Source organism: Gobius niger, assembly GCF_951799975.1.
Source record: "Gobius niger genome assembly, chromosome: 8".
NCBI lineage: Eukaryota > Metazoa > Chordata > Actinopteri > Gobiiformes > Gobiidae > Gobius > Gobius niger.
This window is the reverse complement of record NC_136859.1, coordinates 32,786,889-32,800,740: the sequence shown is the minus strand read 5'-3', so window position 1 is coordinate 32,800,740 and position 13,852 is coordinate 32,786,889. Positions and strand designations below refer to the sequence as shown.

The window sequence follows — 13,852 nt, the reverse complement described above, 5'->3', positions numbered from 1 at the left end:
GACGCAAAGTCGGCCTCTTCGGGGCTTTGACTAGAACTGTGCCTCTGGTCTTCCAATTCCTCACGATGTTCCTCACCGTTGAAACTGAGAGCTTAAATCTCTGGGACAGCTTTCTGTATCCTTCCCCTAGACCATGATGTGGAGCAATCATTGTTTTCAGGTCATCTGAGAGTTGTTTCGAGGCTCCCATGTTGCCGCTCTCCAGAGAAGATGCAAGGAGGAGAAACACTTACAACTGGCCTCCTCTCAAGAAAGGATTCAACTGTGTATAGAGGTCAAGGGTCACTGAGGTTACCAAACCAATTTTGAGATCTAATAATAGTGCTAAATAGAGCTGAGCCTACTGAATTTCCATGATCTTGTTGATCTAAATACATTAGTAATAGTGTACAAAGAATTTAACAATCTTCTCCCTCCTCCCATCCAGGAGCTTTTTGAACACAGGAAAAGTCAGTATAACCTCCGAGGAACTGCTATTTTCAAAAAAGCAAAAGCGAAAAAGAATAAAAAGAGTCGTTGTGTTTCTGTAAGAGGTGTTAATCTGTGGAACGACCTGGAAGATCAGTTAAAACTGTCCCAAACAGTCAAAACGTTCAAAAAGTTGTTTAAAGCTACTAAAATTCAAGAATATATAAGCTTAGGATGAATAAAGTAAGAAAAATAAATAAAAAATAATAACGATGACATGATTTAGTTTCAACTAAATTAACTTAAAACAAATGTATGTATACATATTTGTTGGAATATTGAAATTTATGTCACTAACTTCAGATACATGCTTATCTCTCTTCTGTTTAACACTTGATATTGTTCATTTTTAATGTTTGTGTTTTGTTTTTGTTTTTCTCTCGTGGAAGTCTGTAAACTGGGTTAGGCGTTATAAGTTTTCACTTCAGCCTAAACCCTTTCGGTCGTGTTGTAACCAAAGCATTGGAAATGTTTTTTAAGTTTAAAGGAATGAATGAACTACTACTACTACTAAAGGTATTGAAATCAATAAAAATGACAAAGGTGCCTACATTTGTGCACATGCCTAGTTTTGTTTAAATAATTCTCGCACACCTTCCATAAATAGAATACAAACTTCTCAATTTCACTTCTCAAATATCACTGAAATGTCTTATCCAGACATCCAATGATTTATAAAGGAAAATCAGGAAAATGTACAGGGGTGCCCACACTTTTGCATACCACTGCATAGCTCCAGGGGGCAGCTGATCACTGGACACAGTTTGAAGATGAGAAATTCAAGTCCTAAGTCTAGTTTTGCACAGCTCCAACACAAAAGAGAATGTAGATCAGTATTATGTATAACAACAGACTTGCGTTCCTCCTCTCTGGTGCTGTCCTGCTGCGTTCTTCTCCAAAACTTTCACCTAAATTGTGTCCTGCTGTAACCGGCACAACATTAACCCTGCTCTCTGCTCTCGTGCCCATTGTCCTGGCCAGAATGCAATGGAGGTCAAAGCTTCAGATCATCACAACCTTCTAAAATAATCATTATGAATGTGATCAACCGTAAGATGCAAACACAGCAGTAACACAAAGAATATTTGATGCTGACGTCCTTTAATGATCAAACACTAATCATGATTTTACAATGGCAAGGAAAGGAAAGGCAAGTTTATTTGGAGAGCACAATTCACACACAAGGCAGTTCAAAGTGCTTCACAGTTGCGTGAAATGACAGGAAAGCAGATGAGTGGCTGTTTGTTTGTTGTGGTGTTTACTGGGGGTAGACTGCATACTTGGAGATGCCGCACATTTGATTCTGGTTGCGCGCCAGTCTAATGTAGCCGCTTTCTCCCCATTCAGGTCCCCAACTAGAGAGGGATGAAGTTCATAGAAAAGGTAAGTTTGCAAAAAAAAACATCTGCCACCATTTGCTGCAGAACACTGAAAAAGAATGCTGCTTTTATTAGATACAATATCAAAAAAGCAACTGTATCAGGTTATAAATCAGTAGGTTGTGTTCCTGTGCAGTAGAGCGGGCTGTCCTGTAACCGAGAGGCTGGCGGTTCAAATCCCGGCTCCAGATGCTGTTGTGTCAAGACACTTCACCCACCTTGCCTCCTGGTGTGTGTGTGAGAGAGTGAATGGGTGTGTGGTTCTTTGATGTGAAGTGCTTTCAGTGCCTAATGTAGACGGAAAAGTTTGACTCCAAGACGTGACACACAGCAGACTGTCGGTTTGTGAACAATATTTGAGAAAAATGGGTCTACAGGGTAGCTAGAAAACATTTTGTATATGTCACCCATGAAAAAAAGAGCACGAGCACAAAAGTGTTGCTCAGTGTAGTACTGGGGGCTTAGTGGAAATCTCTCACCTGTTTTTCATCAGCCAGTAGTCCAGTCCAGTAGCTCGATCTTTGCCATAACCCACGAGCAGCACTGCATGGTTTAGGTTTTTTTCCACTCCTTGGATTGTTAAACACACCTGAACATAAAGAAAAGATTAGCCCAATGTACAAACTAATCCGTCTGAAGAACGTGGCTGCCACAGAGTCTCTATCCAAATTTAAAGAACTGTACTTTCTTTTAGCTTTGGAAACCTTATAAACCTATATATGGCTCCAGTCCCACACACATACAGTATAATGTACACACATGCATGAGTCTGTTTTTACGTGTTAGTAACATGTCTTAATTGATTCACAACACAATGAATCTACTCACCAGACCGATAGTTTTTAAAGTCTGTTTGATCAACGCCAACTGATATTGGTCCAATAGTGGCGACTGCCTGCTGAAGAGAGAGCTCATCCTGTGGCACAAAGTGGTATGAAGAACAGGTTGCTGCTCGATATTTAGGATTGTAGCGACATTTGCCATTCTAAACAAGAAGACACAACAATCAGAATGATCGATTGCCCCTTTCACAGAGAGAAAGTCAATAGTTTTACTATGTACATAAAAAGCGTTCTTGCCTGGGCCTCATAACGGTAGGAAGCTTCAGAGTCAATGCCTTTATTGTTAATGACATACTCAAAAGCATGATGCATATATCCAGGGATACACCCATAACTGCCATATGGCTGTGAACAGTCCATCAGGTTCTGGGGGCTGAGGTCCACCAGTGTCCCTTTGGTCTTGGCCCACAGACCCTCCAGAGCTCCAGCTGCACTGAAGGCCCAGCACGAATGACAGTTGCCCTGCACAAACATTATGTTACGATATGAAGTGAGACTTTTATCTTTTATGTAAACAAAGTCACATTACACATGTTTTTACCTGATGTTTGACACTGGTCACATATCCAGCTTGTCTCCAGTCCACACTGGCTGGTAAAGCCACATCTGTGACATTGAGAGGAGTTGGTGTCATATCTTCTGGAATCTTCATGGGTGCAAAGTGTTGGAACTTTTCATCCTCAGTCTAAAAAATGAAGAAAATACTTTTTACATTCAGCTCAGTCTTACAAATGTTTTACATTTAACAGTACAGAAGTGTCATTGCAGATTTTAGGGTTCAGAGGCATGAAGCCTGAAGAGTCAGAGAGTTAAAGAGGAACCTAGTTCTTAACCTCTTAACTCCTCCTGAACCAAGCACATTTTCTACAGTTTCCCAAATATAACAGGCTCTTAAACAAAGTGTCAAAACAGTGATGAAAATGCACAACAAATACACACAAAAGAGCAACAAAAGAGCGACAAAAACGAGATTATCAAGCAACAAAAAAGTGACGAAGAAAGCAACAAAAACATGACAAAAAAAGAGAGAAAAATGCCCAACGCAAAAGTCACAATCAGTTTTGTTGGCATCACACTGGCCTAGAGGCTGTAAGCTCCAGCAGAGCATTACCAGGTCAGACAGGTGGTTGACCCCCAGAGTGTAGGTGTGAAGGCCCAAAGACGCCTCCAGGTTGTGATGGTTGATGATATTCAGGTTTTTCTCCCACAATGCTCTGCGGCCGAGCTCCTCCACCTAAACAACATTTAGAATCAAGTAATCATTTATAAAGTATGGCGAAGTACAACTTATAGAACAAAATACTGTCCTGTTTAGTGTGGTATCAAGTCCAACGTCTCCAATCTTTTACTTACTACTTTAACATATCAAAAACATCAAGGACTTACTTATGTTTCAAAGATACTGTAGATACTGTAGATACTGTAGATACTGTAACTACGCGACTCATACATTCACCCTGCTGCTCCAGAGCCACTGCTTTCAAGTATTCAAGTGTAGCCAGAAGAGGTGTTGGCAACAGCTTCAAATGAAGATTAAAATCATTTTTGCACCAGCACTGTGCCCAAGAATGACACACTGCTCTGTTTTAGGCACCACAGGTTCATCTAAATGAGCTGACAGAGACATTTGAGTTAGAGTTGGTTACTTTTGGTTTCATGCCATGGGCCAGTGAGAATTCTAATGCTAACTGGCGTGCATTATTTTTGTATAACCGCACAGTTAGTCCGGCAACAGTCAAAGCACGTCCTATTCACATTATTCCCGCCCACTTTGCCTCTTATTTCTTTGTATTTGCACTTCCTTTGTATTGACACTTCCGGTAGAGCGCAGAGAGCATAGAGCTGGTACTAGCTTCAGGTAAAACATCTTAGAAAGTGAAATAACTGCCCAGGACTTAGAAAAGCAAACAGGCCCAAAAGAAGTTTCAGTTTGTGGGACCATGGTATAAGTGGAATAAATGAGAAGCCGTGCATTAGACAGTTTAATAAGACACTGTTTAATCCTTACTTAATCTCCATAAACAATACACTGTATGTATACACTGTATTACATTCAAAGTCCATGTTAAAATAAGGAAAGTGAATTGATTAACCCAACTAAACAAGTAATAGTACTTTGTACAAACCTCATTGTTGTATTTCTTCTGGTGAGTCGTCTTCCACTGCTCCCACTGCTCGTCCAGTCTGGAGTCCAACTCAGCCCAAACAGAGGCACAGAGAACGGCCAGCAGCCAGACTCCCACAGTCAGACCTGCACACAGGCTGCATTAATACAGTCGGCCACTTTATCAGATTTTCAGAGTAACATCATGCCCGACATATAACACATGTGACCAGGTGACAAAATGCAGTAGGTCCCTGACTATATGTAAAAATGTACACTGTGGTTTGATTTAACCAGTGGGCTGATGTTTTGTATTACATCAGCTCATTGGTGTTTTCTATTGCAGTGGTTCTCAACCTTTTGGAGCCGCGACCCCCATTATAACAGTTAAAGGGGTTCGTGACCCCCCGCTCGGGTCACACCGTGAGGAATCGGATCATTACATAATTCTTAAAAAACAAAGAAAAAAACAAATGGCTAGAATAAAATAACGAACATATAATGGCATATAATGGCAAGAAGTATGTATATTTTATCTACATGATATGGCGACCCCCAAATTTGTCTTGCGACCCCCTTGGGGGTCCCGACACCCAGGTTGAGAACCACTGTTCTATTGTATCGCTTCCCCTCAAACATACACTCACACAGATTCCGGGAGCTTACACATGTATTGTAAAAAGTTACTCCGAGAAGCTTTAAGATTTGGGTAATGCTGTTACGGTTAAAAGGACTTGTTCTGATGTTTTTAAGCATTTAGACAAAACCTTTTGATAAATGCAAAAGACAATAACAATATTATGGCACTTTTAGTTTCTGTCTGCCTCCTAAAGTGGAGAGTCATGAGAGCCAGTGAGATTCTTACCTTTCCAGGTTGAAGTCATTGTTGCAGCTTTGATCAGACGAGGGTCGTGCTGTTTATATGGACTGCAGAGTCATGTGGTTAGTGGTGAGCTTATAGTGTGGGTGTGTTTAAGACATGTCGGTGGTTAACAAACTCACCACGCTAACATGGTGAGAGTTTATCCTTTGGCAATAGTCACCGGCTATAGTTCTTCTATCATTTTATTTACGCTTTCTTTCCCCAAGAAAAAACACTAAAAACCATTTCCAATAAACACAGGACTAAGTAAGGACAAAAACAATATTTGATCTGAAGCAAGACTAAACCACCTCTAAATCAGCCTAATACAGAAAGATGTGAGGACTTGATCATGTCTGAACCAACTGAGCCAAGACCTGCATGCATGATGGTCCTTGCTTCGGTTTGGTGAAATTTGTCAGTCCGTCCAACAATATAAATCCTGTTGTCTTATTTCAGCTGTCTTCCATCATTTTACAGAGCCATGTTTCCATATGAGCCGCTCTGAGAGGTGATGGTAGTGAAGCTGCAGAAACACCGATACGCAAAGCAACTGAAAGTGGTGCGGAGAATGGCAAAAAAATATACACATTTTTATGGAAAATGAGGTGAACAGATTTTATAGTCGAGCCAGAACTGCCAAACTATTTTCTTACACCCCCATAGTTCGTCCAGTAGCAGTTAAATCATAGTAATGCCTTTAGCTGTAGCCTGTCCCTTCTATTACATACTGTTAGCCAATGCTTTCCCAAACCCCTATGGAGCCAGTCTCTAGCAGACATTATGTCCGTTTCATGGCATTAAAGATATAGATCAGATTTAATGATCTCACAATGGAGAAAGTCCATGAGCTCTCAAGAAACGCTGAGGGTGTCTCAGTCTCCTCTGAAGGAGCAGCTACTCTTAACGTGAAGGTGCTTTATTTGTCATTATTACAACAACATTTGTTGCATTTGCACTTGCAATGCAAATATTGAAGGGTGGGGATTTGGATAGAGTGAATTTTGAGTAATATTTGACTTCTGTTGCCGTTAAGTTTGAGTTTGTTTGCTGACATCCAAGCTGTAGTGGCCTGTAAACAGTTGGTTAATGATGTGGGGCAGGTGGAACTGGGTTTTGTAGACAGATAAAGTTGAGTATCGTCAGGATAACGATGGAATTGAATACCAAAGTAACGTAAAATATTGCAGAGTAAATTAAAAACAGGAGTGGACCTAAAACTGAGCCTTGGGGAACTCCATGATGTAATGGTGATGGTGGAGATTTGATGTTTATGACATTAATGCATTGTTCTCTGTAGGTGAGGTAGGTTTTGAACCATAGAAGAGCAGTGACTGTGACCCCAGTGACAGCCAGATGCTCGAGCAAAAGAGATTGCATCAATAGCGCCACTGAGGTCAAGGAGGAGGAGAATGGAGAGGAGGCCTGAGTCCGCTGCTGGAAGAAGATCAAGACTCCTGCGTCCCGTGAGGGGCACTGCTCATGAACAACACAAGAGGCTTCCATCTCCCAAGGACCTCTACACCTCCAGGACCCGGAGGCATGTGGGCCGGCTCACAGCTGACACTTCTCACCTTGGTCATGGACTATTCACCCCTCTCCCCTCAGGCAGGAGGCTACGGTCCACTCAGACCCATACCTCCCGCCACATAAACAGTTTTTCCCTGCCGCCATCAGACTCATGAACGAAGACCCAATAATTTAGTATCAGACTCATGAACATGATAACCTGTCCCAGCCATTTGCACAGCTCTGTTGCACTATGTGGTCTGTCCACACTCATATCTGCTCCTCTCACTTAATGCATCTGTGAATACACTCACGCTGTTGTTATAGTTTATTATTTATCTAATTTATGTGCTACATGTTGCACAATTGAAAGCAAACAATTCCTAGTTGTGAACCAGTTGGACAATGTCAATAAAACAATTCTGGTTCTGATTCTAAGAAGAAGACTTTGAATATTCATCAATAACCGGTTTTATGTTGAAACATTTTATGAATATGAATCACACTTTAATTTACATGTCCTTATGTGTGCCTTATGACACTATTAAAGTGATGTCAAGATAGAATGTTTGTGAGGAACAAACAAAACTACACAATAGTAAATGAATCAAGACTATATTCATTAAACCCTGCAACAACAAAAAAACATAAACTACAACCTACAGAAAAAGGCACAGTCAAACAACCTACGAAGAGTTTCTAACTTTATAGATGAATAACTTTCTGGTGAAAAGATTGTTTGAAATGTATCAACAAAGTGTATATATTTTGGAACTGGTGCATGAAGACCACAGACATGTGGCTTCTGCTCTGAATATTATCACACATCAGATCTTTTTCTCATCAGAAACTGCAAGATAACATCTCTGTTCATAAAGAAGCTTAAGTAGTCAGATGAGTGTTATATCCCCTTAACGCCTGAACTAATTTCCCATTATATAAAAAAATTTATTATCAGTGTTTTTGCTTTCAAGCTGATGCTAAATTAAGTGGAGATTGTAAATTTTTATGTCGCACATAGTATAGATATAGTTTTAGGTATGTTGCCAATCGGCAACAACAGGCATAAGTGCAATTTTGGGTATGTTGTAATTCGGCAACAACAGGCAAAAGTTGTAAATGTATGAAAATGACAAAATGTATTTATTCACAATTATTACAAATGTAAATGCACTGTAAGATACACTGAACACTTGTGTATTCAGGTTAGGATATTAGAACAGTAAACAGAGCTAACGCTTTTCACTAAATTCTTGCAAAGTGTTGATTTTGAGCAGCTGATGCCGTCCTGCAGCAGCAGCTCTGGTAACAGGAAGGGCATCAGGATGTTCAGTAACATCTTCATTACTGCTGTTCCTGTCATCAGTGCCTTCCCTGCTGCTGCTGCTTTCATCACCTGATGTAGGGAGGTGAAAAAAAAGCACTTTATAAAGGTGCAGACAATTTATCTACAAAATATCTACAATTTTTATGACTAATTATCAGATTTTGCTCCCTTTCCTGAGGTTTTATAATACATTGTACATCAGATACCTCTATGTACCATTACTTATTTGCAAATTATATGATAATTGCACATTATTTTCGGACGTGGAACTCTTGTTTGTGGTCCAGTAGGTCCACCTTGTGGTCGCTTTGCAAACAACACCAACGGTTTCATTTTGTTCTGTGTAAAAAAAGGGCTAACTTTTTTTTTTATATCTTTGTATGTTATTGTTACAATGATTATAGAATTTCACTAAAATGGCATGTTCTAAAAAACGTTTTAGCACTGTAATACATCTAAATACTACTAAAATGCGGTCACTGTGGCCACCAGATGGAGCTACTGCAGTTTTCCTTTATGGCCTGATGTTGCCGATTGGCAACGTACCTAAATCTTCAAATAACAAAAAAAAAATCCATCACACGAAGTTCATTCCAGTCAATAATCTAAAGATGGAAACAAGGAGCTGCTGCATAATTTTATTTTAGCACAACTCAATTTACATTTGAAGATTTCATCAAAGTTGCTGCCTCGATTTGCAGAAATGCTATTTCCGCTAAATAGCTACCATGACCCGCTTGTGGTTCCTTCTCTGACCGGTCCTACGAGAAACTAGTGCTTGCAAAACGTTCCTAGGTACGGCATGGATGTGCGCAAACAGGTATCAAGGGAAAACGTGCGTTATTTTAGCCACAGTCTGGCAAGAAGAGGTATGTTGCCGATTTACGCCAATAGGCGTTAAGGGGATATTGTTATTATAGCTGCACTTTATAACCACATGTTTAGTCCAGCAGCCTTTCGCTATCAGAGCCTGTTCCTTCAAATATGTACATCTGTTAGCCAATGGCTTCCTAAACCTGAATGGAGCCCGTCCCTATATTAATGTATACATACTTTAATATAGGGACGGGCTTTAACGGGACGGGATTTAAGTCTGATTAGAGGATGTATATTCTGTCTGCTTCATGGAATTTGCATAATTCATGTGGTTTCTGTATCATGTTTAGTGACCATTGGATGTGTCTCTGACCCACCAAAAGCAGAAATTAACTGAATTTGAGTTTAGTTTTTCTAGCTCAGTGGCCACTTTATATGCAAATTTGTATCTAAAGTGAAGGGTCTGTACATTCATTAATGATTTCTAGCTGGGCTATGCATCATTTGAGATGTTTGAAGCTAATGCTAACGGCTAGACTGACTCACACCATCACTTACTCACACACTCTACTTTTACAGGCAAAGTGGGTGATGATGACACAACACCAAAATGATTATAATAATGTCACTTTATCAATAAAACATCAACAGAATTTTCAGTCACTATTAATTGAAATCAAAGCTGTGAAATATAATGACAATTGTGGGTTTAGAAGTTTTATTGATTTACAAATAATAATAATACAAAAAATATTAAAATGCTGTATTCTATTATAATAATAAAAAAAACACAAAACACTGATTTGTCTGTTGCGTTGTTTACACTGTAAACCCAAACTAGTTCACTAAACTTTGCGACGTGATAACGACGTGATAAGTTACAGGTTCAGTTTTTTAAGTTCATAAGACTTATAGAAAATACTTTTTGACTATTTGAACATACATTTTAAAGTTCAGCATATTCATTGTCTTTTTCCTGTCAATTTCCACGCATAATTTGTTAGTTTAGCAGACTCCACTTAAGTGGTAGATGTTCTCAACATATATAGCACTTTACAGCACTTAAAGCACAAATATAAATAGTATTAAAAATAATAATAATAATTTTTGCTTTAAATATTTTTTTTTTTTTTTAATTCCAGGTCTTGGAATTAATGCAATGGCCTTTAAAAATATGTTGCCTTACATTACATCCATTACAACCGTAACAATGGAACTTAAGCATGTATTGCATGGCTATCAAAGCTCTATGCAATGTTTACATCAGCAGAAAAAAGTATATGAAATAACATATAGTTAAATTTGTTATTTTTCGAGGACCTAACTTTAAAATCTAATATTTGGCTGCCTTTAGTTTACATCTCCATGGAGACGAGCTGGAGACGTCCCCGTTCCCAGTAAAGTTATCAGGTCTGAGAAAAGGCGAGCCATTCACAGAAAACACACGTTTGTTAGTTTGTTTTTGACAGACTTTTCCAAGACAATCTCTGTAATAACATAATATATTATTATATTTATAATGTGAAATGCTATGCAGTGTGGCTTTGAGTAAACCCTATGATGCGTCTTAAAAATCTATGTTTCAGTTGTTCTTTCGGGATTTGCAGAGTTTCATATAGAAGCATTTCTACAAAGTTTATCATATTAGCAGGGTCATTCTCCTCCTTCACATTGTAGATGCGCACGTTCATTTGCCTCGATTTATTTTCTAAATATTCAACCCGCTTCTGCATATCGTCCATATCTTGTGTGAGCACTTCTATCACTTCCACAAGGATAGTTTCTCTTTCCTCGGCGCCGTTAACCCTTTCCTCCACTGCGGTTACGGTTCGGCCATGCCTTTCATTTCGGACTTATGCTGTCCAATTTCTTTCTTTATTTCGTCCATTTCCCTCTTTGTTTCTTCTCGGAATTCTCTAAATTCTCCGCGAAACTCACGCAGCTCTTGAATGATTTCAGCTGCGGCATCTTTGAACACCGCCTTCAAGCGCTGCTCGTCCATGTTCGCCATGCTTTTGTCTTTCTTCTTTCTCTTTTTCTCTTTTCCCGTTTTTTCTGCAACTTTACCAGAGCGGAGATACATTCCTTGTCACATATAAGCATAAGTCTCTTTCATGATTTTTCACTTTAAACCATTATCTCTTCAAATTGGTTCAAAGTTTGAGAGGAGCTGCACGCTCACGCGTCCATGCTCTCGTCACCGGAAGCCTTTTAAGCCTTTCAAGTTTTTGAGGGGCCATCCTCCAAAAATGTTTCAAATGATGAGAAAAAATATCTAATTAAAGTTATCAACAAAGGTTAATTAATGTGTGATGTCCCTGTCAAATAATGTAGTCAATAAATAAAATAAATAAATAACTTGACAACTTTTTTTTTGTATAACATTAAACAGTTTCATTGTTTCTACTTTAACTTTTCAATTGTTCAGATTTTTTGGTGTGGGGCTCTTTTACTTCCAGTCCAGGGCTCAGAGAGTAGACTTTAAAACAGCTCTGCTTTTCATGGGCTCGAAATCAGTCCATAAGACGACTGTGATTATTTATACATAACCAGTTTTATATCGAAACATTTCATGAATATGAATCACACTTGACATGTCCTTATGTGGGGCTCAGGGAGGAGGAGTCACTTTCAAAGTGAAATCATGACATAATGTTTGGGAGGAACAAAAAAGTAGTAAATGAATTGAAACACTAGAAAACCCAACTACAAAAATCATAAGCTACAACCTACAGCAAAGGGCACAGTCAAACAACCTACAACTGGTTTCTATCTGTATAGATTAAAAAAAAATTTCACCAGAACATGATTAAAGTGTAACTAAAAAGTGCCTCTTTTTGTTCAGTGAACAGGTGCCTGAAGACCACAGACATGTGGCTTCTGCTCTGAATATTATCACACATCAGATCTTTTTCTCATCAGAAACTGCAAGATAACATCTCTGTTCATAAAGAAGCTAAGTAGTCAGAAGAGTGTTATATTGGCTTCTATTGACCGTCTGATAAGTGTCACATTCTTATTATGACTGCACTTTATAAATACTCATTGTACCATGGTCAATGAGAATTCAAATACTGACAGGCGAACGATATTTTCATATAACCACACAGTTAGTCCAGCAGCAGTTAAATCATAGTAATGCCTTTCACTATAGGAGATTGTTCCTTCAAATATGTATCTGTTAGCCAATGGCTTCCTAAACCTAAATGGAGCCAGTTCCTATATTAAAGTATGTCGAGGATGTATATTATGTCCGTGTCATGGCATTTATATAGCTTATGTGGTTTCTGTATCATGTTAAGTGACCATTGGATGTGTCTCTGACCCACCAAAAGATTTCTTTTTTTAGATTTTTGTTTTTTTATTCTTCATGACAGTTAACAAAAAAAGAGAGACAAACAAAAGAAAATAACTGAATACCTAAGACCTTCTAAATCTGGAAAGCAGAATTGGATTTTTTTTAACCCACTGAACCATGAATTTTAGTCCTCCTTTTGTTACTCCACACAGTGCTGTGTATTTTTGTAAACATCTTGGATGGAATATAAGTAGGTAGCATTTGGATAACATATAACAGTCGAGGGAGAACATTCATTTTGATTATGGCTATAAAGGTTGTGAAATGTTGGTCCATCTTCGAAAGTCATTTTTTAAAATATATATTTAAATCTTTTTGTGGTTACTTTAAAAGGGTGATAGCTTAATGAGCTTATTTGATCTCCAAGCAGAAAAGCTAGGGATTTTTCACAGTTTATTTTATATCCTGAAAAAACTTACTGAAGTTTTCAAGAATTTTGGTTAAAGGAATAGGCCACCGTTTTTACATACCAAAATATGTTCTTACCTCACTTTAGACGTGTTAATATATCCCCGTCTGGTCTTTGTCCGTGCGCTCTGCCAGGCAAACGGAGCACATACGCAGCCTCTCCCACATGTCATATAGCTCCGAAAAAGCTCACGATAGAAGCTACCAAGCTCTTCCACGTGTTCCCTATTTAAATAAAGTTACGTGAAGTGTTTTCATGCGAAGTATATTTACACAGAAATGTAACATGTCGATTTTATAAGCAAATAAAAAGGGGGACTATATTGTGAGGCGTAATGATACGAGGAGTAAAACGTCCGCGCAGTAAGTCTTTCGGAGTTACTACGCGGATGCTGTGCTCCTCGTATCATTACGCCTCACAATATAGTCCCCCTTTTTATTTGCTTATAAAATCGTCATGTTACATTTCTGTGTAAATATACTTCGCATGAAAACACTTCACGTAACTTTATTTAAATAGGGAACACGTGGAAGAGCTTGGTAGCTTCTATCGTGAGCTTTTTCGGAGCTATGTGACATGTGGGAGAGGCTGCGTATGTGCCCCGTTTGCGTGACAGAGCGCACGGACAAAGACCCGACGGGGATATATTAACACGTCTAAAGTGAGGTAAGAACATATCTTATTATTTAAAAACGGTGGCCTATTCCTTTAATAAAGGGATAGATTTCAATCAATCAATCAATCAACCTTTATTTGTATAGCGCTTTACAACAGCACC

At 38.8% G+C, this 13,852-nt stretch overlaps 1 protein-coding gene across 1 annotated transcript; it reads right to left on the bottom strand.

The window, feature by feature from the left end:
• Window positions 1–1,726: 1,726 nt before the first annotated feature.
• LOC306966081 (cathepsin S-like) lies at window positions 1,727–5,706 on the bottom strand (the record flags this gene model as incomplete). The annotated part of the gene is made up of 7 exons (XM_079560715.1): window positions 5,659–5,706; window positions 4,816–4,940; window positions 3,801–3,923; window positions 3,231–3,374; window positions 2,927–3,151; window positions 2,327–2,436; window positions 1,727–1,823 (listed from the first exon to the last, which is right to left on the bottom strand). Exons 1-7 carry the CDS (start codon window positions 5,675–5,677, stop codon window positions 1,727–1,729), a joined length of 843 nt encoding a protein of 280 aa, XP_079416841.1. The 5' UTR covers window positions 5,678–5,706.
• Between the last annotated feature and the right edge of the window lie 8,146 nt (window positions 5,707–13,852).